A 23,567-nucleotide genomic window follows, 5' to 3' on the forward strand; every position below is an offset into this window, starting at 1 on the left:
TGCTCTTTTAGGCTAGGTTTTTATCACAATGTGCGTTGCGACATAATACTCAAATGTAATTTCATTACTAATAAATCGTTTCAAACAGCAAAAAAATCCTGTTCATTTATGAAAAAATCATTTTCGAATAATATCATATCATAGGGTATTTTTCAATTATGCTGGAATATTATCCAAAGCAGGTGCGGAATAAAAATAGCAAAAATTTGACATAAGATAAATGTTTTATTGCAACATATAAAACATATATTTAAAACAAATATTAAAACTTCTATGAATGAAAAAGACATTTATAAGAAAAAGACAAAAAGTCACTCATACAAATTAGTTCATCGAAAGCTCATTTACGGGTAAACATATAAATCACAGTCAGAAATACTCGATCTGTTCTAAATGTTCAAAAATCGGGATATTACCATACTTAGGCTGTTGCCATTTAAGTATTTTACAGGTTTTCACACTTTATCTCAAGACCGCGGGACCCCTTCCCGAATTTGTCTTAGCCAAAGCCAAGACTGCGGTATGATGCTTGAAAACGTTGATGATACCTGAATTCATCGGATACAATGCTGAATCTGTGGCACATTTCTCGAAACACACTGGTCCGCGCCGAGGACATGCGGTCGAATATTTTTTTACACGGATAACCTTTGTGTACATCAGTGTACTGAAAATAGTGAATTATTTTTTCGTGTTTTTACCAGAAAAGATTATTTAAACAGTTCAAACTACTTTCTTAACACTTGTAAATATTTTAATTAAACAAATATGCATTCACTCATTTTATTATGTTGTCTTTTTTTGGTAATAAAACGAAAAGGATAATTGAGTGTTTCTAATAGACTAATCTTGGCTTTGGCTAAGACAGATTCGGGAAGGGGTCCCGCGGTCTTGAGATAAAATGTGAAACCCTGTAAGCAATAAAATCCATGCTATTACCGACATTTTTATTTCTGAGAATAAAAAAGTAAAAACTAATATATCCATTCAAATTAATATTATTAGTTTTATCTTATCTTATTATTTGCTACCAGTAGGAAATCAGTATAAATCGATTCAAAAAGGAGTTGAGCTTTGCAAGTGTTTGTAGGATATGGCGCTTGTATTTATTCTACCATATACCAACCATATATCAACCATACATTTATTTATTTATTTATTTATTTATGTAATTATGTAATTATTTTATTATTTATTTATTTAGTTATTTTATTATTGAATTATTGAATTAATTAATTAATTGACTAATTAACTAATTAATTATAATTTTATTTAATTATTATTTATTTATTAATTTATGTATTTATTTAAAAACGCAGAACAGGCATATACATACAAATATTGGCCAGAAAACTTTGTGAAACTAAGGCAGGGTCTATGAATATGTTGCGGCAACATTTGTTCAATGGCAACATTTCTGGATTTTCCTATTTATTTCGAAAACTGTGCACAAATTCACTCACAAAAACATTTTAAAATTAAGTTGCAATTATTTTTTCCGTTTTGATGTGCAAATAAGTCCAAAAATGTCACAGATAAACATGAAACAAATCGATTTGTTTCTCTTGTAACAAAAATATTGCCGCAACATGAGTTTGACAGTTCGACCATACGATTTGGCAACAGATGTTCCGGCAACATTTTCATAGACCCGGGCCTAAATGTACTTCAATGCAAGAGTAATAGTCAATAACTTTATGAAGAACATGCCGATGTTTCTTTCCGTCAAATCTATCTTGTTGTTAGGATGATTACCTAATTATTCAGGTGCTTACTAATAAACAACATATCTCAAAAAGATTATACCAGTGAGATTACATTGAACTATCATTTAATACCATATCTGCAATACACACATTGTTTTAGTATCAAATATCAAGCAAATTTGATGCACTTTGAATCTTATTGTTTGATACACAAAGGGGTTTTTATTTTCATTATTTGGTTTTCATTAATTCGTACCCACCATTTAACTCCATATGAAAAAGATGCTTTACTAAATATTATTTGAGGAAATCAAAAAGTACTGCTAAAGCGTCATGAGACACTTTCATCTACTAATGCAGTCAAACATAAAAAAAATAACAACGGATAACGAGCCAACTTATACAAAAACATACCGTTTTCCTAACCATTATAAAAAGATGTCGAGGAACAAATTAAAGAATTGCTCGATAATGGTATAATTGTTCCTTCTAACAGTCCTTATTCATCTCCTATTTGGGTAGTCCCAAAAAAATCGGACTCATCTCTCGTTAGGAAAGTAAGGGTTGTGATAGATTTTCGTAAACTTAACGAAAAAACTATCAATGACAAATTCCCTATTCCTCAAATAGAGGAAATTTTGGATAGTTTGGGAAAATCTACTTACTTTTCAACCCTGGACCTCAAATCTGGCTTTCATCAGATAGAAATGGAACCTTCCCACCGTGAAAAAACGGCCTTCTCCACATCCCAGGGACATTTCGAATTTACGAGAATGCCGTTTGGGTTAAAAAATGCCCCAGCAACTTCCCAGCGTGCTATGAATCATGTGTTAACTGGATACATTGGTTCGATTTGCTTTGTCTACCTAGACGACATTGTCGTTATTGGATGTAATTTAGAATCACATTTAGAGAACTTAAACAAGGTTTTGGAAAGATTATCCTTATTTAATTTAAAAATCCAAATCGACAAGTGTGAATTTCTAAAGAAAGAAACTGAGTTTCTAGGTCATCTAATAACACAACATGGTATAAAACCCAATCCCGACAAAATTTAAAAAATTCTTGAATGGAAGCTGCCATCTAATCCGAAAGAAATCAAACAGTTTCTTGGGCTTGCAGGCTATTACCGTAGATTTGTGAGGGATTATGCCAAAATAACAAGGCCTATTTCGAAATATTTAAAACAAGGAGCTATTTTCTCAAATGAAGATATCGAATTTAGAAAATCCTTCACAGAACTGAAACAAATTATTGCTTCAGATCAAGTACTAGCGTACCCTATTTTTGAGCTGCCCTTTATTTTGACAACAGATGCTAGTAATCATGCTTTAGGAGCGGTTCTATCTCAAATTCAGGATAGTTTTGAAAGGCCGATAGCGTTTGCAAGTAGGACTCTGAATAAAACAGAGATGAATTATCCTGCTACTGAAAAAGAGGCATTGGCAATCATCTGGGCGGTAAAAAAGTTTAAACCCTACTTGTACGGGCAAAAATTTACCTTGATTACTGATCATAAGCCGCTTACTTTTATAAAAACTTCATTTAAGAATTCAAAAATACTCAATTGGCGATTAGAATTGGAGAACTTTGAGTACGAAGTGAAATACAAAGAAGGAAAAGACCAATGTATGCTTTAAGCAGGAGGCCTGACACATTACCAGATATTAATATTTCTTCTATTTCAGATCCGGATACAAGTATAACGCATAACAATGACACAAGTGATTGTTCAAGTAATGGAACAACAATTCATTCGGCAGATAAATCGAACGATTATTATATTCATTACACGACGAGACCTGCAAATTTCTTCAGAAACCAACTCGTATTTAAAATGGGTTCCACAAACTCAATAATTCAAATATTACCGTTCAATAATTTTCGCAGAACAGAAATAACACGAAACAATTTTGACTCAGATAGTATTAGCCAATTCATAACTGCATGAAATTATGCACACTTTACAAGAGACTTTGAGTAATTATCAGTTTAGTAAAGGTCATTTTGTAATTACAACTAACATTGTAGAAGATGTTCTAGATCCAGACAGGCAACAATTTCTCGTAACATCTGAGCATGATAGGGCACATAGAGGTATAAGTGAAGTAGAACACCAATTACGAAGATCATATTTTTTTTCTTGCATGCTTAAAATGATTAGAAATTACATTAATAGCTGTGAAATTTGTAGTTGCCATAAATATGACAGGAAACCCTATAACATTAAAATTTCACCAAGACCAATTACGGAAAAGCCATTGGACCGCATTCATATGGATATTTATATAATTAATAAGTGTAGCTTGCTTTCCATAATCGATTCATTTACAAAACATTTACAAATGTTAAACTTAAAAAACAAAAACGTTGTACAAGTTCAAAGGAAAATTACAAAGTATTTCTCGTCATTTGATTTACCCAAGGAAATCATAACAGATCATGAGACCACTTTTATGTCCATTCAACTAAAAAATTACCTATCGTCATTAGGAGTTTCGCTTACAGGGTTTTCCATTCCAATTAACATCTGTCCACAGTCTGCTAGCAATCCTTGATTTGAAAAACACGATTGTCTACCACTTACAAACAAGTCAAGCCGTTTTTGGTACACTGTCCATTTCAATTTCACAATTGTCGTCTTCGAAAACACACGTCAGATGTGGCACGGGTTGTTTTGGTTTTGGCTGGAACGTGTATCACTTGAAGTTGGGAAAGCTGAGCAACATGGACATGTTAGGCAGTTTTATCTATACTTAAATTTTTCAATACAATGCAGAAATTTGTACATAAAGCGGTGCTTTTACTGGTAGTAAATGTAAAAAAAATATTACAGCGTCCCAAAATAACTTAAAAACTGTAACGCTCCAAGAATAACTAAAACCAAATGATAAAACTGCTTAGCATGTCCATATTGCTCAACTTTCCCATATTCTCATATTCAATCAAGATCTGTTTATAGCATGGTTCAATTCTTACAGACAAGTGATACACGTTCCAGCCAAAACCAAAACAACCCGTGCCACATCTGACGTGTGTTTTCGAAGACGACAATTGTGAAATTGAAATGGACAGTGTACCAAAAACGGCTTGACTTGTTTGTAAGTGGTAGACAATTGTGTTTATCAAATCGAGGATTGCTAGTAGACTGTGGACAGTTGTTAATTGGAATGGAAAACCCTGTAAATATGCCTCATGTTCCGAATCAAACGGACAAATCGAAAAGACACATTGCACATTAACTGAGATACTCAATACAAACAAGTATAAGTATGAGAGAGCAGACACAAGGACACTAGTAAGAATTGCTGTTACTCTTTATAATAATACTGTACATTCAGCGACAGGATATACACCAAATGAATTGCTATTTAACAATTCAGATAGCCGTAATTTGCAAGAGATATTAAGGAATGGGGAAACATTATTCTCTGCGGCACAAACAAATATGTTAAAAGCAGCCAAGCAGCAAACCAAACGAAATAATGTAAAATGTAACCCTCCTTCTCTTGAAGAAAATCAAGTGCTGTATATCAAACCAAATATAAGAACGAAGATGCAACCAAGAGCATCAAAAGTGGTAGAGAAAAATGTTGCTGACAGAAACTTTCGAAAATATCAGAGGTGTTAAAAGACATAAGCGCAAACTCAAAAGGTTGAAATAAGTCACATGATAGTGAGTAGAATGATTTGTTTTGGCTTTAAACAGTTATTTTTTCTTAAAATAGTACAGCATAGTAGTTCATGTCTAATTTTGAATTTTCCCTTGTTTAGTTTTTGTTAGCTAATGATTTTGAACTCTAAATATCATATGAATGCTTCTAAATGCTAAAGATAGGTCTATTACTTAGTTAAGCTTCAAGATAGTTTTAAGTAACATAAATTTTACCGTGTTTGAATTTTTTAATAATGTCAATCGGACGAGGACGCCCGAGTTTCACCCCCCCGAAGAAGTTATGAGTGGTATAACTTAAACTGGTCTATACCAGTATAATATTATACACGCACTGTATAAACCTTGCCTACTTTTTTTTTATTCCATCCGTTGGCGAATAAACACCTAAATCCAATCTCCACGACTCATTAGTATATATATATATATATATATATATATATATATATATATATATATATATATATATATATATATATATATATATATATATATATATATATATATATATATATATATATATATATATATATATTCACGATATATATATATATATATATATACATATATCAGCCACCGGGTCAATTGCCCAGCACATCACAACCACAACATCGGACGATCGAGGAAATGCTGACCAACCGTCTGGTGGTGCAGATGAATTTACCTAACGCAGCAAAGAACGCACCTGCCAACCCAACATGCGACCGAAATTGTATATCGCCGTGTCAGCAAATTTGAGTTTGAACGAACGAGCATACACTTCATTCTGTTCGATTAGATTAAGTTTAATTGTTCATAACTACTCAAAGTGAACGGAAGCACCTCCACCCCTACACAACGCGATTGGTGTGAGTGAAAGAGAGTTGTAATATATTTAAAAGGAACCATAGACTATCCTTCACGATTGAGCAAAAAGGGATGCGATAGTGGGATGGGCTATTGTGACTCAGAAGCATGGTGGTTAAATTGACTTCTTGAGAAACAGCAAGTTAATATTCACGATGACAACAAGAGCTGTTTGAAAATTTTAGGCAAAAGGTTGAGTAATAGAACTATGCATCTTACAACGAGCTATCATTTCACAAAGGATGAAATTAAGAAAGGTCAAATGAATTGCGTCTATTGTTCAACAGAGGAAATGATCGCGGATCTATAAACAAAACCATTGGCTAGAATTAGAAAACAGAAGCTTGATAGGATTAAATGTTTCACTATGAAATAATATAATTAATGAATAAGGAAAATTGCGTTGAGGGAGAGTGTTGTTATGGACCAACGCAAGCTGATCAGCATGAAAACTAGACTTAATGATAAAAACGTGGAACGAATTTTATAGCAAATGGAAATAGAATTATATTGTCGATTTAGGAATATTCGACTCTTCCGTTATCCAAACGACTAAGACGCGTTTTTTCTCTTTGCTCCGAACTAGAGGTGTGCTCAATGAATCAGAACCGTACGTTTCATTCAGTTCTCGTAAAAAATGAATGACCAGTTCACAAGAATAGAATGATTCTTTTGCTATGACGCTATGATTCTTTTGATAAATTGAAATAATAAAAAATGCGTACATTATCGTTTTGGAAAACATCTATAGAAAAACCAACATCTGCAAGTTTATATGCAAAACAAGAAACGGTAGATTTTAAACTGCACAATGCGTTCTAGCATCATTTAATAGATTGTCAATATTGGCTTACTGTTCAGGTGACCAGACCTACCGATTATTCTGTAGTTCTACCGATTTTCGAATATCGTACCGATGTACAGCTATTGCGATTTGTAAATGAACGAAAGAATCGAAATCATATTGACGTTCATTGTGATGAACGACTTGGTTCATTCACGTTCGCTTAAAATAATCGAAAAGCCCACCTCTACGCCTAACATAACAATAGTAACTTTACAACAGATAACAACACGAAAAGAATAATTAGGTGTTCCAGTAGACTTATGTTCAAATGAGGTATACGTCTAAACAAATTTGTTAGACCGCATGTCCTGGGAGTGGAACATTCTTTTCGAAAAATATGCCACAAGCTTGTCATTGTTTAAGAACGATTCGGAAAAATGTCCCCAAGTCTTGAGATAAAGCGGGAAACCCTATAAGCCAGTTTAACAATGAAAATTTACGAAAAACGCGTTATAAGAAATTCATTCCGCTTTCCGAAGTAAATCCCATTATTAACCGGTTCAGGGATTTTTTTCAACAGCTGTTTCATATTTTATTTTCAGTACATCAAAGTCTAGATTATGGTTTTGCACGACAGTGCGTTACTAGTGTTTACGAAAATCACATTTAAGGGCTGTTGAAAATCATCTCGCGAGCAGTGAATAATGTTGTTCACATTGGACACTGACGCGGAATAACTTTTAATTTAATATTCTTCACATACATTCCAACTGTTATCATAATCTCACCTTAGTGTACATAGGTTTTCCGTGGAGTGTTTCCATAGTGCATTGATCACAATCCAGAGTAATCGAAGTATTATGAAACGATTCTTTTGAATGTCGCAAATTAAAGTACAACTCAGTTACGCCGCCTTCGAAGATACTTCGAAAATATCTTGGGATTAATGTGCGTCCTATAGCTGTAACGTAACATAATAGATATAATCAGATCTACAGTGCAATATTTGTGAATGATTCGTTTAATTTGTCCTCACTGTATCTTTTTGGTCCATCTTCCAAGCAAAATGTTAAAGTCAATGTGGCGTCATCTTCGAAAAACTCATTCGCAAACGAATCCCACCAACAATTATCACTTTCCTGAAAAAAAAATAAAATTAAAAAGATGCATGATTTTACAGTTATATTATTATTTTAGTATTGGCTCATACTTCAGTTCTTTGCTGTAATCGTTTGTTGAGTTCATAGATTCTATAATCTGGTTGACCGAAATACGCATGCCTTCTGGGAACGTTCAATTGACTGTGAATTATTTTATATAATGACACATAAGAAAGTACAATACATAGCTTATGTAACAAAATAATAGAAATGTATATTCTAATTCTTACCTTTGATCCAATCGATCAACAGGTTGTGGACCTCCCATCAAATGTCCTTGTCCCATCGGACCACCCATATTCGAACCATTTGGACCATGGCCAAAAGGAGAACCTGGAGGTATGCCAAATTGAGGACCACCAAAATTTCCTGGCCCACTAGGCGATGTAAAATGTGGCCCGCTTCCGAAGGCAGATCCGGAACTTCCTGGCCGTCCAAATTGAGGCCCATTAGCAGATGGAGAACTAAATGGACCTACTGCTACAGGGCCACCTCCAACAGGGCCGTTGTATGGTCCTCCTGGCCCCGATGGCCCACCAGTATTTGGGGGAGGAAACCCGGAACCAACATTCTGTGGAGGACCAGGTCCTGGTGTAGACGACCCTGAAGGTGCGGGGGATGCTGTATACTGTGGCGTATTTGAACCAGTGCCTGGTGGTAAATTTTGATAACTATTCGAAGCAGATCCTCCGGCTGGAGAACCTTGACCGGCTGCTGGAAACACAGGACCTCCAAAATTGTTAGCTCCACCAGGACCACCAAAACTGTTCACACCGGGTCCTTGGACCCCCTGGACCACTGGGGCCACCTGGACCACCATTACCAGCAACTCCAGGGCCGACTCCAGTTCCTCCAGGACCCGCACCTTGCTGCGAAGGGTCGGTTGGACCCGAAGGTGTTCCTTTCCAATTGTTTGTAGAGTCCTCCAGTGTAGACGGTAAACTCAGTGACGGTCCTGCACTAACTCCACGTCGACTTAAACCTTATGTAAATGGAATAAAAAAAAAGAAATTGCAGAGAAAGATATATTTTAAAGAATATATTGAAAAAAGAGTAAATAACAAAACTTTAAGCTTTGATTCAAAACTGCATTCGTCCCCTTTAATTTGATATCGTTTAAATTTAATTATCATTTGTATTATCGCAACCGAAAATGTTGCGGGAACATTTATTACCAAACCAAATAGCCAAAGTTTCAAAATTATTACTCGGACAAATTGAATGAGAAATTAATCGATTTGTATGATGTCTATTTCCTACCAAAACATTTTAAAAGCATTTGAAAACAACTTAGTCACTCACTTTAAATGCAAATAGTACTATTTCTTGTGCCCGCAGCATTATGATGGTTTAAGGCCTAACAGAGAACGAATAATTTTTAATTCGAAATTCTCCAAATGATTACATTTAATAAAATATTTCATTCATGCGCTTTTTTGTCGAGTGCTATCATCGACAGTTAATCCTCACATCCAGTTATCAGTGAGTCCAGAGAATATTGTAGTCTGTTATTGTATTTTTTTCGAAACAGATAACAATAGCAATAACATATAAGGTTTAATTAAACACTTAAGCCAAAACTGATGAAACGCGATTAATAAAAATGAAATAAATATTCGCTATGGACAATTTAAACAGTAAATTAACAACTAGTAGAATTATAGCTTACCTATCATATTCCAAAATTGCAACTACTAAGGAAGAATGTTAGATCCTAGAAGTGCGCAACCGCACCGTGTGCGGTACGCCAGCCTGCTCCGTACCTTTACAACACAGCACAACCAAACGGTAAACGGCACACGTCTAAACGGCTATTGGAGTACTATTGGTTTTAATAACAGCATGTAGCATTGATTCTCTGCACGATTCAAATTCTCACAATTATTTTATCTTTAAACTGATTTGTATCTTTTTATCACTAGTTCGTTAAACAGCTAGTCGAACATCTTGAAGAAGAAAAAAGAATTGTAACTTAAACTGCACATAACTCCAAAGTAGGACGTAGAAAATGAAAAAAAAACTTGTTAGGCCGAAAATACACGGACCGGAATTTCGCGGCCGCGGAATTCCGCTTGCTGAAAAATGTACGGATATGACAGTTCGGGAAAGTTGCCGTTGACACTTTGTATATGGGTTTAACTGGCGGAATTCCGCGGCCGCGAAATTCCGGTCCGTGTATTTTCGGCCTTACAGGTCCTTGAGATATGCGATACCTCTTATACGGACGTCACACGAAGCGTAAACTTTGGCGTAAACTGGATTTCAGCCATACAACCCTGAAATCTTTTGACAGGAAGTTTACGCTCTCCCATACAAATCAAGCGTAAACTTTTTGAGTTTACGCCTCGTGTGACGTCCGTATTATACGCGGATGCTGAGATACGCAGTAAATTGTACCGATTTGACACATCAATTGTTAAAAATCCACTTTTGGGGGCCTTCACGATTCTAGTTAGTTTTTTTGCAAAGTGGGTATAGGGACTAGGTGGGCTTATAGGTTTGGCGGGAAGGCCATATTGGACGAACGAATGACAGGAAGGGATTCGATTGTGATACGTAGTTTTTCACCTACACTACGACACATCAACCAAAACAGCCATTGGAATTCACACGCATACATCAACAAATGATCGAATCCCCTCCTGTCATTTCGTTTTCATTTTTCTACAGCACGGCTGTCAAATTGTTCGGGATAAGCCCACCTGTATAATGAACCCACTTTGGTTTTTTTGTATGAAGTTTGACAGTTGGAGGCTGAAATCATGTAAACAATCCATACAAAACCACACAAAAACTAGCCTGCAATTTTCAGACTAGATTATTCTAGCCACAAAGCTAGAATTAGATTCGAGTACCTGCTCGAAAACACAGGTTTGTTTACATTTATCCCATGGTGCATTAAAGAGATCAGGTGGTGGAATCTGGAATCAAAGTGTATGTAGTCCAGGTGGTCTCATAGCATTTTTTCATAACCAATTTTGAACATCACTTTTTGACAGAACGAGTGAAAACTTTTGCTCCAACGAGCTTTCTGCAGGCTTGACGAATACTCAAAACACTCTTACAATCTTCATTCAGAAGCAGAAGCGATAAAAATCAGCCTTCTAAATTCATACACCTTGCGATAAGACCACCTGTATATTATACTCAATTAGATAGCTGCTCGAAAACTGCTATACAATGCAAACAGCTGACAGGCTGAAATTTCAGCCTACAAATTTCAAACGGAAAGGGCCCCTTTGATGGACTTTTAAAAACTATTTAAAAAAGGTACAACATTGTATTATTGAGTCAGAATCACGACAAATTATACATCTAGTAATTGCATCCCACCACATCAAACAAACGTTTCTTGGGGACAAGCTGAATATGGACCAAAGTGAGTGCATATACAGTCAGAATTGAATAGTTGAACGCTTTTTAGTTGAATGCTCGATATTTGGCTGACAGTTCAATTAAAAAGCATGCGTTTGTATGGTAAACCCGGTTTTTGAAAAATTCACAAAAATCTCATGGCCTGCCGAGAAAAATTTCAGACATTTTTTGTATGGAGAAACGTGCCAACTAAATAGCACGTATTCAATAGTTAGCAGGGAATCGAAATGCAACCAGTGAGTTCAGACTGTATCAGGTGGGCTTATGGTGTTCTTCCTCACGAATACATCGAAACAAAATTAAACAGTTTGTTCCATAACAAAATCTAGTATGTCTTGAAGTTTAAACAGTACCTCGCAGAAATGGTATGTGGTTTTACTCAGGCGTAGCTCGAAGAAAGAAGCCAAAATACTTACGTGACGGCCAGTTCTTGGAATAAAATGATGATCTGAAGATTACTGGATTAAAACAACACATTTTCCCAGCAAAATCTGATATATAGGAAAGAATTATTGAATCCGTTCTGTCAGCAAGCAAGGAGCAGTGTACCAATCGAACCAAATACGGTATCATACTTAAAGTAAGGAACTTATCAGGGTGCCCTTGATACATCTTTTTGTTTCGTTCATAAGACCTCCGATTGTTCTCAAATATCGTGTAAAATTGTGAAAACTTGGGATAGACTTAGAAAAAAGTTTATGGTACAATTATCAAAGCACTCAGTTTGTTATGGATTCAACTGTCAAACCTTGTTTTCTTCCTATTTTGGATCCCACCTGATATGTCAACTTACTTTGGTTTTCCGATACCGCAGGACTCCACACAGCATAACACGGAGCGCAACATAACAACTGACAGCTGCCAAACGCTTCAGAAAACGATTTATTGCTGGTATCATATTTTGAATATCCTTAGTAGGCCGCTCTTTGCTCGTAGAAAAACTACCAGCCTACTGCGATGACCGACAGTTAATGAAACGCTTTACCTCCTTCTCCAAGCGTTTTGTGAAGCGTTTGATAGCTGTCAATTGTTATGTTGCGCTCCGTGTTATGCTGTGTGGAGTCCTGCGGATAGAATTCAAGAACGGGGCACTTTGATAAATCGACGGGAGTCAATCAAGATCTATTAAGGAGAACAGGTCGATGCAAAACCCGTTGCTAGGTTGCCATGTTCAGCTCGCTTTTGACAGTTTCATGAAAAAGTGTTGGTGACAAACGGCTAATAATTAACGCGAAAAAGTGGACGAATTTACTATTATATTGGTTAAATTTCTTGGGGTCAATCACTTCGGAAGAATAAAGGAGAAGTAATTGCAGTGTAATCTGTATTCAGAAACATTGATAACCTTTTTCATTGTTTGCCATTCCGTGACCACGAATCACTACCGTTTGCAACGGTACTGCTGGAAGAACGAAAAGTTTAACAGGCATAAAACAGCACAGTACAGGTTCAGTACTGGGTAAAAGAAGTCCTATTTACTTTCTATCAAACACTGAGAGTAAAATGATACATCCAATCGGCACACACTGGTACAATATGCACACCATCCTTTGCTTATAACCCGGCGACGAATGATAAAAGAGATCAGCCATGTAATATTCTAATTGGATTATAGTTCTTATAATATTCTAAAAGGAAATAAGTGCAAAATGCTGAACAATAAACAATGTTCAGTTTAACTTTCAAAATTTTCCAATGGCTTTCTGTCAATTTACTCTAAACGCATCGACCTGTTCTGTTTCAAAGACCTTGGGAGTCAATCGCAAGACTGCGGAAGGATACGTGAAAACGTTGACGATACAGTCTTTCCCCGAGTTACGCGAATAATGCGTTCCGGAGACATTGGCGTAACTCGAATTTTCGCGTATGTCGAATATCACGTTTTACAGCCCAAATATACTTGATTAATAATTATTTTTTATTAAATTTAGTTTACAATTTATTACATATTTGAAGAAATTGGTGTTGAAAAATGGGATATTTTTGTTTTTAAAAACTATGATTGAAAACTTTTGAAAAAAATGAAAATTATTTTTCATTTGACAATTGATAGAAAAAATTGTACTGATTTGACATCTGAACTGTCTGAACTGAAACGCGAATTTTTATTTCTGCGTAACTCGAGTGTCGCGCAACTCGGAAAAAGACTTAACAGGTGTCCCCCGAGATAAGACTGTATTTGGGACCGAAAAAATGTCCCAAAGCAAAGCGTAAGTCGAAATAGTCGCATGTCGAATATCTATGAATATAAAGTTTATAACCGCAATTGAGGAGTCGGAATCTATGAAATCGTATATTTTATTTAAAATCGAAATCGTATGCAAATCGAAATGGTACACAGAATTTTTTTTTTTTACTGTACTTCAGTAATATTTTAATAAATTTTTTTTTAACTGAAGTTTCAGTAATCCTTTCAGTAAAAAGAATGTTTACTGAATCATTCAGTAATGTCCGGTGCTCACCAAAATCACAGCTCGTTTACTGAAATCCCAGTAAAGCCATTCTCATATTACTGATTTTTCAGTAGTTGGTAGCGATTAAAAAATGACGAAATACTTCTTTTAAATTGAGTTTTTATTGATGCGCAGATATTGCCAGTCGCTCAGTTCATATTAATACATGTTTCGTGTTGTGTTTCGGTACAGACACCACGCAATTTCAGCAAGCTCAGTGGATTGTAGCAAACATTTTACACACCAACACGGCTGCCAATTCTTTTAAATTAATCCCGTAAGCCGAAATATCACCTGAAATTTCACCAGGGTGCCTGTAAGCGCCTACAAAATCAACTTTTTGCACATCACGAGCAAGTAGGTACCGCATTGTTTTGTTTTGATGTTCTGACTGACAGGTCGATTTGACAGAATGAATTGCTGCATTTTCAGTAATTTGTTTGACTGATATCCAGTGAAACGACTAATTTGACACCTATTTTACTGATTTGCAGTAAAATGCGTATTACTGCAATGAATTCAGTAAATTATTTTGCTGAAAGTCAGTAAAAAAACATGACATTCATGCTGGAAATCAGTAAAATATTCTATTACTGAACCGTTTCAGTAAAAAAGCTTTACTGAAGCAGGATGAGAAAATTTGCTGTGTATGCATGTATACAACAGTTCAGTTTTCAGTTCATTGTAATTTTATTTCACATTTTTCATTTGCATTTTGTGAGGGTTTATGCGAGATACAACGTGTTAGTTTTTCAGCGCAGTTTAAGTTGATGCCTAGGCAGTTGTATAGTTTTGTATATGAGGGTGTTTGTAATGGTATCATTTTATATAAATCTAATTTTATCTAATCTGCTCTAAATCTAAATCTTAAAAGTAATATCTAATTCAAGTCTATTTTTAATGTAGGGAAATTCATGATGATGATAAGTCCCACCTCTTACCCCAACACAGGTTTGAGAAGGACAGAAGTATCTTTACGATAATATTACTCTTAGGTAGTTTTTGAATAAAATAAAAATTTACGAGCAAGTGGTGGCATCGGACGTCATTCAAAAGAAATCACCAAGTCATACACACACCCAAGACGACCGACGTAGTTTCATCAAGAAAAAACGGGTCAACTCCATCGAACACATCAGGACATAACTGCGACATGCATATGGCCAGTTCCACTGGTGCCACACCGGCTCCAGGGCACTACCTTCCGAAGCAGCAGAACCTAATGTATTGGAAATTATCAGGACACACTGCAACATGCATATGGCCAGTTCCGCTGGTACCAACGATGGCACCAGGGCACTACCTTCCGATGCAGGAGAACCTAATGTATCTGGAATTGGCCACTTACAATCATCAATGAGTGAATCTCGCTGTGACCTCCCAGACATGCAGACAGCAAGCTCTCCCAAACTAGATCCGATTGTCCACTTGTACGCGCACGTGTCTCAAACTTATGTTGTCTCTTTCTTATATATTTTTTCTAATTTGATTTCATATATAAAGAAAAATCTTATCGTCATCATTAAGCTCATGATGACAAGTGCAGATGTACATAACATAGTGACATAGGACTTCTACACAAATATGACATTACACAGTTTGTTTAACATATGCCGCACACCTACGTTTGAAGTCTGGCAAGTTACTCGCATTCTTGATTTCTCCGGGTAATCTGTTGTATAATTGAATCCCCTTGAAAAACAAAGAGTTTCTGGCACCATGTGAAATTAAGTTCGGAACCCTCGGCTCATTTGCTCTGCGTGTACAGTGCCGATGAACATCAGATCCTCGAACAATGCGTTCCCCTAAATACCCTGGCAAAAGGCCCCCCAAAAGTTTAAATATAAAGGTCATGGTTTGATACACAATCCTCTGCTCTACAGACATCCACTGAAGAATATCTAGCATAACAAAAGACGACGTACGTCGGCCACACCCTAAAGCTAACCGCATAATACGATTTTGCAATCTCTGAAGCCTTTTAATTTGTCCCTTATTGCCAAGAAACAGAATCGACGAGCAAAAATCAAAATGTGGTGAAATCAGTGACTTATAGAGGTTAACTATCCCAAAAAATCGAGATCTTTTGCCAGCCTACTAATAACCCCACACTTTGATGCCACTTTAGCGATGACCCAGTCTATGTGAGTGTTGAACTTCAATTTGTCGTCTAAAATAACCCCCAGATATTTAACCTGACGGACTCTTTCGATTTGTTCCTTATTTATCACGATGGATGGGGGACTGTCTAATACACCAGCAGTCATTACCATGTAACTACTCTTCTTAACGTTTAATGCTAGCTTTTTGTACCTAAGCCAACCATCCAGAGCTTTTAAATCGAAATTAATCAGAGACTCTGCTTCTTGATGTCTTTGTGCGAGATAAACAAAACAGTATCATCGGCAAAAAGATTGATCTCACAAGACTTCAAAACCTGTTTCATGTCATTGATATACATTATAAACAAAAATGGTCCAAGAACACTTCCTTGCGGAACTCCAAGGGTATTTTCTATAGGCTCTGATATAGAGTTTCCAAAAACTGTTCTCTGAGTTCTGTCTTTTAAATAATTTTCGAACCAATTGAGCTCTTTCCCCACAATACCAAAACGCCTTAAGATCTGCAGCAATAACGGTCTTGAACACCTTCCACCTCGCCAGTACAAGATTTAAATTCATGTTAATCAAAGAGGTTTCTAAACATATCAAAATGCTATGCTTGGCTAGTGGTTCGAATATGTATCGTATTGTGATAAGCTATTTCATCTAGGCTTAGCGTATTTCCTTTGTTATATAATTCAATTGATCGAATGCTGTAGGGTTCGTTGAGTACCATCCTTAACTTTTTGTTGAGACTTGCTTGTAGACGCTTACGATGGGAATTTGCGCAGTCATTCCAAATAGTAATTGCGTATGTTATGGCAGGTAATATTATGTTTTTATAGATCGCTAGTTTGTTAATCTGGGAAAGCTTAGATCTTCTATTAATGAGTGGGTATAATTTTTTGGTAAATATTATACATTTAGTTATAAGGTTGTTTATATGATCTCGAAAGAGTAGTTTTTGATCGAATATTATTCCTAGATATTTAATTGTGTTAGACCATTCGATGGTAGAGTTGCCTATTTTAATATTGTTACCTGTCGGTCTAAGAAGTGCTGTTTTCATTCTATAGGGAAATATTATTGCTTGTGTTTTGTCTTCATTAAGTTTCAGTTTCCACTCCTGGATGTATTTGGTTATAATATTAACACATTTCTGGGCCCTGTTTTTGAGTTCGTTTACAGTTCTTCCCTTAACTGCTATGGCCGTATCGTCGGCGAAGAGAAATAGTTCACAATAATGAGGAAGAGGTGGTATGTCTGATAGGTATATCATGAAGAGTGTGGGGGCCAGAATACTTCCTTGTGGAACTCCAGCCGGAATGATGGTGTTTCCAGAGAACTGTTTACCTAACGAGACTCGAAAGGATCTCTGGCAAAGATAACTCCGAATCACTTTAATGATGATGGTTGGAATTCCCTTGTTGATCATTTTTGAGAGCAGCCCATCATGCCACACGTTGTCAAAAGCTTTTTCAAAGTCTAGCATAATGACAGCTGTGGACCTTGCATGTTGTTTGTTGTGCTCGATAGTGTTGCGCAATCGAACTAGTTGGTGTATAGTCGAGTGACCCGGTCGAAAACCGAACTGTTCGGGAGGAAGGATACGCAGTTCATCAATTATCTCTCTCAATCGCCAATGAATGAGTTTCTCGAAAAGTTTGCCTAAAGCCGCTAGCAAACTGATGGGTCTGTAGCTTGCTGGTTTTGTCGGGTCTTTCCCCGGTTGCATGTATACAACAAAAATACAGGTATTCCCCGATATACGCTATTCATGCCGACCAGAGGCAATAGCGCATCTCAAATATTTACGTAAGTCGAATTCCGAAATTTTCATTCAAATTATTGCTAATTTTCGTTCAATTCTGCTTGAAGTGGTGTGTTCTAGACCCTTAATTCTTTATTTGATCTGATTTCAACTGAACATTATAATTTTATACCTTTTAAAATGGTTTTAAAATTCGACCAAAAGGGAATTTATTTTGCATTCAACATTTGATGTGTAGGCGAAAGGCCATGGAAGTGACAAAATGCTGACAAATTTTTCAAAATGTGAGCTTTTGTCACTTTTTTGAGCTTTTGTCAAAATTTTGTAACCTGGAACAGCCAAGAAATGAAGTTTACAAAAGTTGACAAAAAGTGACAAAATTTGACGTTTGCGAAAAAGCGTAAACAAACAGCTATTTGGCGCAGTTGTGACCCATTGCTACGATAATAGTGCTAAAATGCATGATTCTAATTGATTTATTTACCTATTTCGTGCTTCTTAAACAAAATATCGATGATTTTCAGATGTTGGAGCTTTTTGTCGTTCTTGTGTATGTTTTTGGTGCGGCCACGAGAAAAGCTCTTTTTTTGCAGTTGACAAGCAATTTTGAAAAAGTTGAAAATTTTTCAACATTTTGTCAGCTCCGTGGCCACGCGCTATGTAGAATCAGTACAGTTTGTTCGAATAGCTGTCAAATTAACAACATCGCGTACAGGTAGTTACCTTTGTACAGGTAGTTACCTAGTTACCCGAGTATTTCTTAATTTGGGCCCCTTTCCGTTTTCAGCCTCTCAGCTGTTTGCATTGTATAGGAGTTTTCGAGCAGCTATCACAGTAGGTATAGTATACAGGTTGGCTTGTCCCAAGGTGTATGTATTTAGAAGATTTTAATTGCTATTGCTTCAGAATGAAGATTTTTAGAGTGTTTTGTGTATTCGTCAACCCACGTCGCACCCCATGGACATATAACTTGACAGCCTACATTTTTAATTATTTTTATTTTGAGCTCCCACTGTTTGGGGCTTGGAAAAGTAATCTGTAATGGCTTTTGGTAAAAGTAAGGCTCAGCCCTCTACGTTACGCTAGCGTTACGCGTAGCGCCTGTTTATCACAAACCCAAGCAACATTTTTGAACGCCTGTTTTAACCGCCGTGGAGGAGCAAATTAATAGATTATCATGTTTATCATAATAGATTATCATAATAGATCATTATTGCTTATATTTACATGATAATTAGAAAAGCAACAATTTTTGAATAAACATAAAAAAGAACAGCAATTGCTAATAAAGATAACACTCATTGATAATTCATGAGTATAAATAAATTATATTATTACTATTAGGCTATCATTTTTAACAGCAATCAGAGTTGTAGATCAAATTCACGTAATATAATTATAACAATCTTACACATAAAGAATGGTTACTTATAAAAATGATTATTTATTTATTTTCCCAGCTATTGATAAAGCAGGATAATGAAATACATACAAGTATTTACTACCTTCATTAACCTCAATTTAAAAAAGAGCCCTCGCACCTAAAGTAAAGTTTATTCAAAATAGCCGGAAACATAGATTGAATAGGTGATAATTATAGTTCATATACATTATTAATTTATTAATATTTTTAATATTTTATACTTTCTAATCATAGGAAATGTTACTAAAATTGAAAGCTTTTGGGATGTTTATGAACTTCCTACTTTCAGACTATTTTTCATAAATTATAGTGCAGCAATGGAAAATATTAAAACTCTTATTATTTAAAAATGAAATCTCGTAGAAATCGATTCATCTTAAAGCAATTAACTTGTTTTTCAACGCAGTTTAAAATATTTTTTATTCAGATAATGTCCCCTGGTCGGTCGCGTGGATGACAAAATCTCTATAAAAATGCTGCATGGGAATTTTAAAAGGCATGTAACGCTTCTCCTGTGTAACGTAGAGGGCTGAGCCTTTCTTTTACCTCTATGAGCGTTTCTACATACACCGAGAATGCAGCTGAGAAGATAACTGACAGCATGCTTTGACAGCGACTGACAGCATTTTCGGTGAGAGAATTCTCCTAGGCATGCAAAGAACGATGGGCTGAGAAAAAATTGAATTGGCAGTTTATAGCGATCGATCAATTACAGTTTGCATTTTTGCTGTCTAATAATCGTAGATATATTATTAAAAAGTAAAAGAAACTTTTTTGACTTCATTTTAGCGATTAAAATGGATTTTTTCAACATCATTTTAAAAGTCTCATCTCGGCGCTTTTCAGAGCTTCTACACACACCAGCGTGAGAAACCGGTTGTCAATTCTCTCACAGCCATCTCTCAGCTGCAGTCTCGGTGTATGTAGAAACGCTCTATAGGAAAAAACTGTAAAAAAGCTTACTAGAATCCTGAAGGGCCCCTTTGATAGTTACAGTCTGAACTCACTGGTTAAACTTCGATTCCCTGTCAACTATTGAATATGTGCTTTTTATTTTCCACGTTTTTCCGTACAAACTTTTCTGAAATTTTTCTCGACAAGCCATGAGGTTTTTGTGAATTTTTCAAAAACCGGGTTTTCCATACAAACGCATGCTTTTAATTGAACTGTCAGCCAACTATCGAGCGTTCAACTAAAAAACATGCCAACTAAAAAGCGTTCAACTATTGAATTCTGATAGTATTTGAGCAAATTGTACTGTCTTGACACATCTATCATCAAATGTCAAATTATTTCCCCTCTGGTGGAACTGCATATGTTTTAAGAACGTTTAAAATTGTTACATACAGTCAGAATTATATCTAATAATTGCTAAACCTTATCACGCTAAGCAAAATTGCACGAAAATAAATAATATTTTGGCGGAAAACGTGAAGCGTGAAATTAGACTTAGGCGGAAAATCGAGATACGTGGTATTTTTCGTGACCGTTTTCGGTCCCCATTAACCGTGTATCTCGGGGACCGCCTGTATAGCGAAATCGCGTATATCGGGAAACACCTGTAAAATAGAAAAAGTAGCATCACAAATAAAATGGGAGAGTATGATGAGAAATAAGAGAGACACAAAGATACATCGGAAAGGAATTATCGAGACATGGACAGAGAGAGCCACATTGGAGAGCTACGAGAAGAAGTGAGCCACATGGGCAGTAATATCGATTCAGCACGAATAAGCGAGACATACTGTTTGTTTAGAGGCACGATGGTTTTAAGATCACGGAAAGACATTCCGAAAAAATATCAGAGAGCATATATTTATTTTTCTAGGGGTTAACAGAAAACCAACGTAACACAATTTTTATATTAAAAAATTATTATAAATTTACCTATCGCATGGAATTTGCAGAAAGAGCTCAAACGTAAGAGCACGAATAAATAGTTTTTTTTTTTAATTATTTGTACTGAGACTCCGTGCCAATTTGCTTCATTCGCCTTTGAACAATACTTTGTCATTTGATTCACTGATAACATACACATTCATTTATATCTATCCAATCGTAAAATAACCTTTTTACCCTATAAACGGTGTGCCTATTTTTGCTCTGGTGGATATTACCTAGTTTTATAAAAGGGGCGCAACGCATTTTCAATCGAGCAAAGCAAGCGCCGGTACAATTCAAACAATTTTGACACGCACACTATGACACAGGCACGCAGTAACATTAGGCCATCCATAGAAACACATGAACACAGGCGCACCCACCGCTCACTCAACAGTATTTTCACGCACATCATTACCAAATGACTGAAACGCGGCATGATTGACGAGACGAATGCAGCGCGGATATTGTTTTCTCATCGTGGCGTGCACGTTTGATTTTGTCTGTGTAGGTTCATTATGATATTTCTCTCACTTCACAGCATGAATAGGAATAAAAAAATACTGTTCTTGAACGATACCCTAGCAATCACTCATCCGGGCGGTGGTACAGGCAAGAAGCGAAAATCGAATATCATACGCGTCTCTAATGTTGATACGTACACCGGTTTAATATTGCTAACGCTCTCAGCGGAACGATGTGAACAAATGTCCTCAACATAAAGTTTGAACCAACTCCAGAACATGTATGGCTCAATTTAGCTACTTTAGCCTGATTGACCATTCACAATAACAAAACAATTACGAATAAATAAATTTTATACTTAATTGATATATGGAATAAAACTCAACAGGATATAATAACAAAGCATAATAACTACCCGATACATGATGAGTGCAATGTACAATTCCGACTTCAAAAAGTTGATAGATACGGACGAGTCGGAAAGTACGTTGTTCTATAAAAAAATTGGAATCGGTAGAGTATTTTATTCGTCATGCTACTGAACTAATTAAAAACAAGAGAAGTTGATTCTTACATGCGAAACCAGATCGAAGCATTCTTACGAAATATACGCGGAATACAAAGCACAACTATTACCGTTCATCCTCTGTAATTCTTTACATCAATAATATGGAATGTTTCCTTTTTAAGTTGCACTGATATTAACTTCACTAAACCCATATAAAAAATAAAGTAACACGGAATAACTGCACTTAATAATATTGAATTTGGCGAACACGTAAGTGCCCAGTTTAAAATCACATTTTACCTAAAACTCCCCACCTCTTTTGAGGCCAACAAGCATACGCTTCACTAACACAAAAACTCCGTGAACTTTTATCGAACTGAGAACCGATATAGAGGCTTGATCCTCTAATAGCTCAATATCGCTAAATTACACATTTAACATTAATTCGTACAAATATGGTCATTCACGGATGTTTCAAATGATATTTTCACATATTATCATTGTTCCAATTTTACTCACAGCGGACTTGCCAACATAGACGCCATCAATTTTTTTCAACACTGGCAGCCATTTTGAAAAAGTTTCAGACAATATATGTCATTGAAACACACAGAGAACACATATGGTCAACACTAGGACGTTTCATGATACACACTGTGCCGCTGATCTTGATAGGGTCATGTCTATGCTCAATTCCCACAACCAAATTCAAGCAGTCTACGAGATCGTCTCAGAGATCCCCAGCCAGACAAATCGGACTAAAATAATCCCTACCCTTTCGCTACATTATTGGTAATTTAAGAGTAGGGTAACCAGTTTTCGGCACGCTAGTGCAGCAGTTTCACAAAAACTGCTCACAAATAAACATTTTTTATTATTTTTCATGAAAGTGATGTTATTCTGGTTGATAAACTATCATAATATGTTACACTATTTTTTATTTGCCGGTTCAAAGCCCTTTTTCATGAATATTCGTAAAAATGCAAACATTGCTTTTGCTCCTATTTTCGGCAGTTTGTTCCTATTTTCGGCAGGTTGTGTTCCTATTTTTGGCAGCGCGAATACGGGTCAGAAAATGTTATTATCTATGTAAATATGAACAAAAAAAATGTTTACAGCAATTTTACACTCTTACTTTCCTGATACTGATGTTAAAAAGCACTTTAATTATTAATTTTATGTTGCTTATTTTGGCCCGTTTTGACAGCCATTTTGATGCGACGTTTAAACAGAGCAGCCATTGACAGTTTGATGGTTATAGCGTACGGTGCGAACTGGCTTACAAATATTTATTTTTCTCTTAAGTTAGTGCATCGTTTGTCGTAAAATTGGTGATGTTTGGTACAAGAAAGGTCATATTATGTGTCGATATACGCATTGTAGTGTTCTGATCAATTTTTAAAGAAATATTCAGCCA

At 35.9% G+C, this 23,567-nt stretch overlaps 1 protein-coding gene across 1 annotated transcript in view; it reads right to left on the reverse strand.

Moving 5' to 3' along the window:
- LOC120908659 (LIM domain-binding protein 2) overlaps positions 1–22,772 on the reverse strand; it is a 42,474-nt gene extending 19,702 nt beyond the window's left edge. Inside the window, 7 exon segments of the mRNA XM_040319881.1 lie at positions 7,801–7,973; positions 8,049–8,151; positions 8,223–8,313; positions 8,403–8,953; positions 8,955–9,154; positions 9,842–10,118; positions 22,451–22,772. Coding sequence (XP_040175815.1) covers positions 7,801–7,973; positions 8,049–8,151; positions 8,223–8,313; positions 8,403–8,953; positions 8,955–9,154; positions 9,842–9,848 — 1,125 coding nt within the window. The 5' untranslated portion in view covers positions 9,849–10,118; positions 22,451–22,772.
- Positions 22,773–23,567: the final 795 nt, after the last annotated feature.

The sequence above is a fragment of the Anopheles arabiensis genome, chromosome 2 (assembly GCF_016920715.1).
Source record: "Anopheles arabiensis isolate DONGOLA chromosome 2, AaraD3, whole genome shotgun sequence".
Lineage (NCBI taxonomy): Eukaryota > Metazoa > Arthropoda > Insecta > Diptera > Culicidae > Anopheles > Anopheles arabiensis.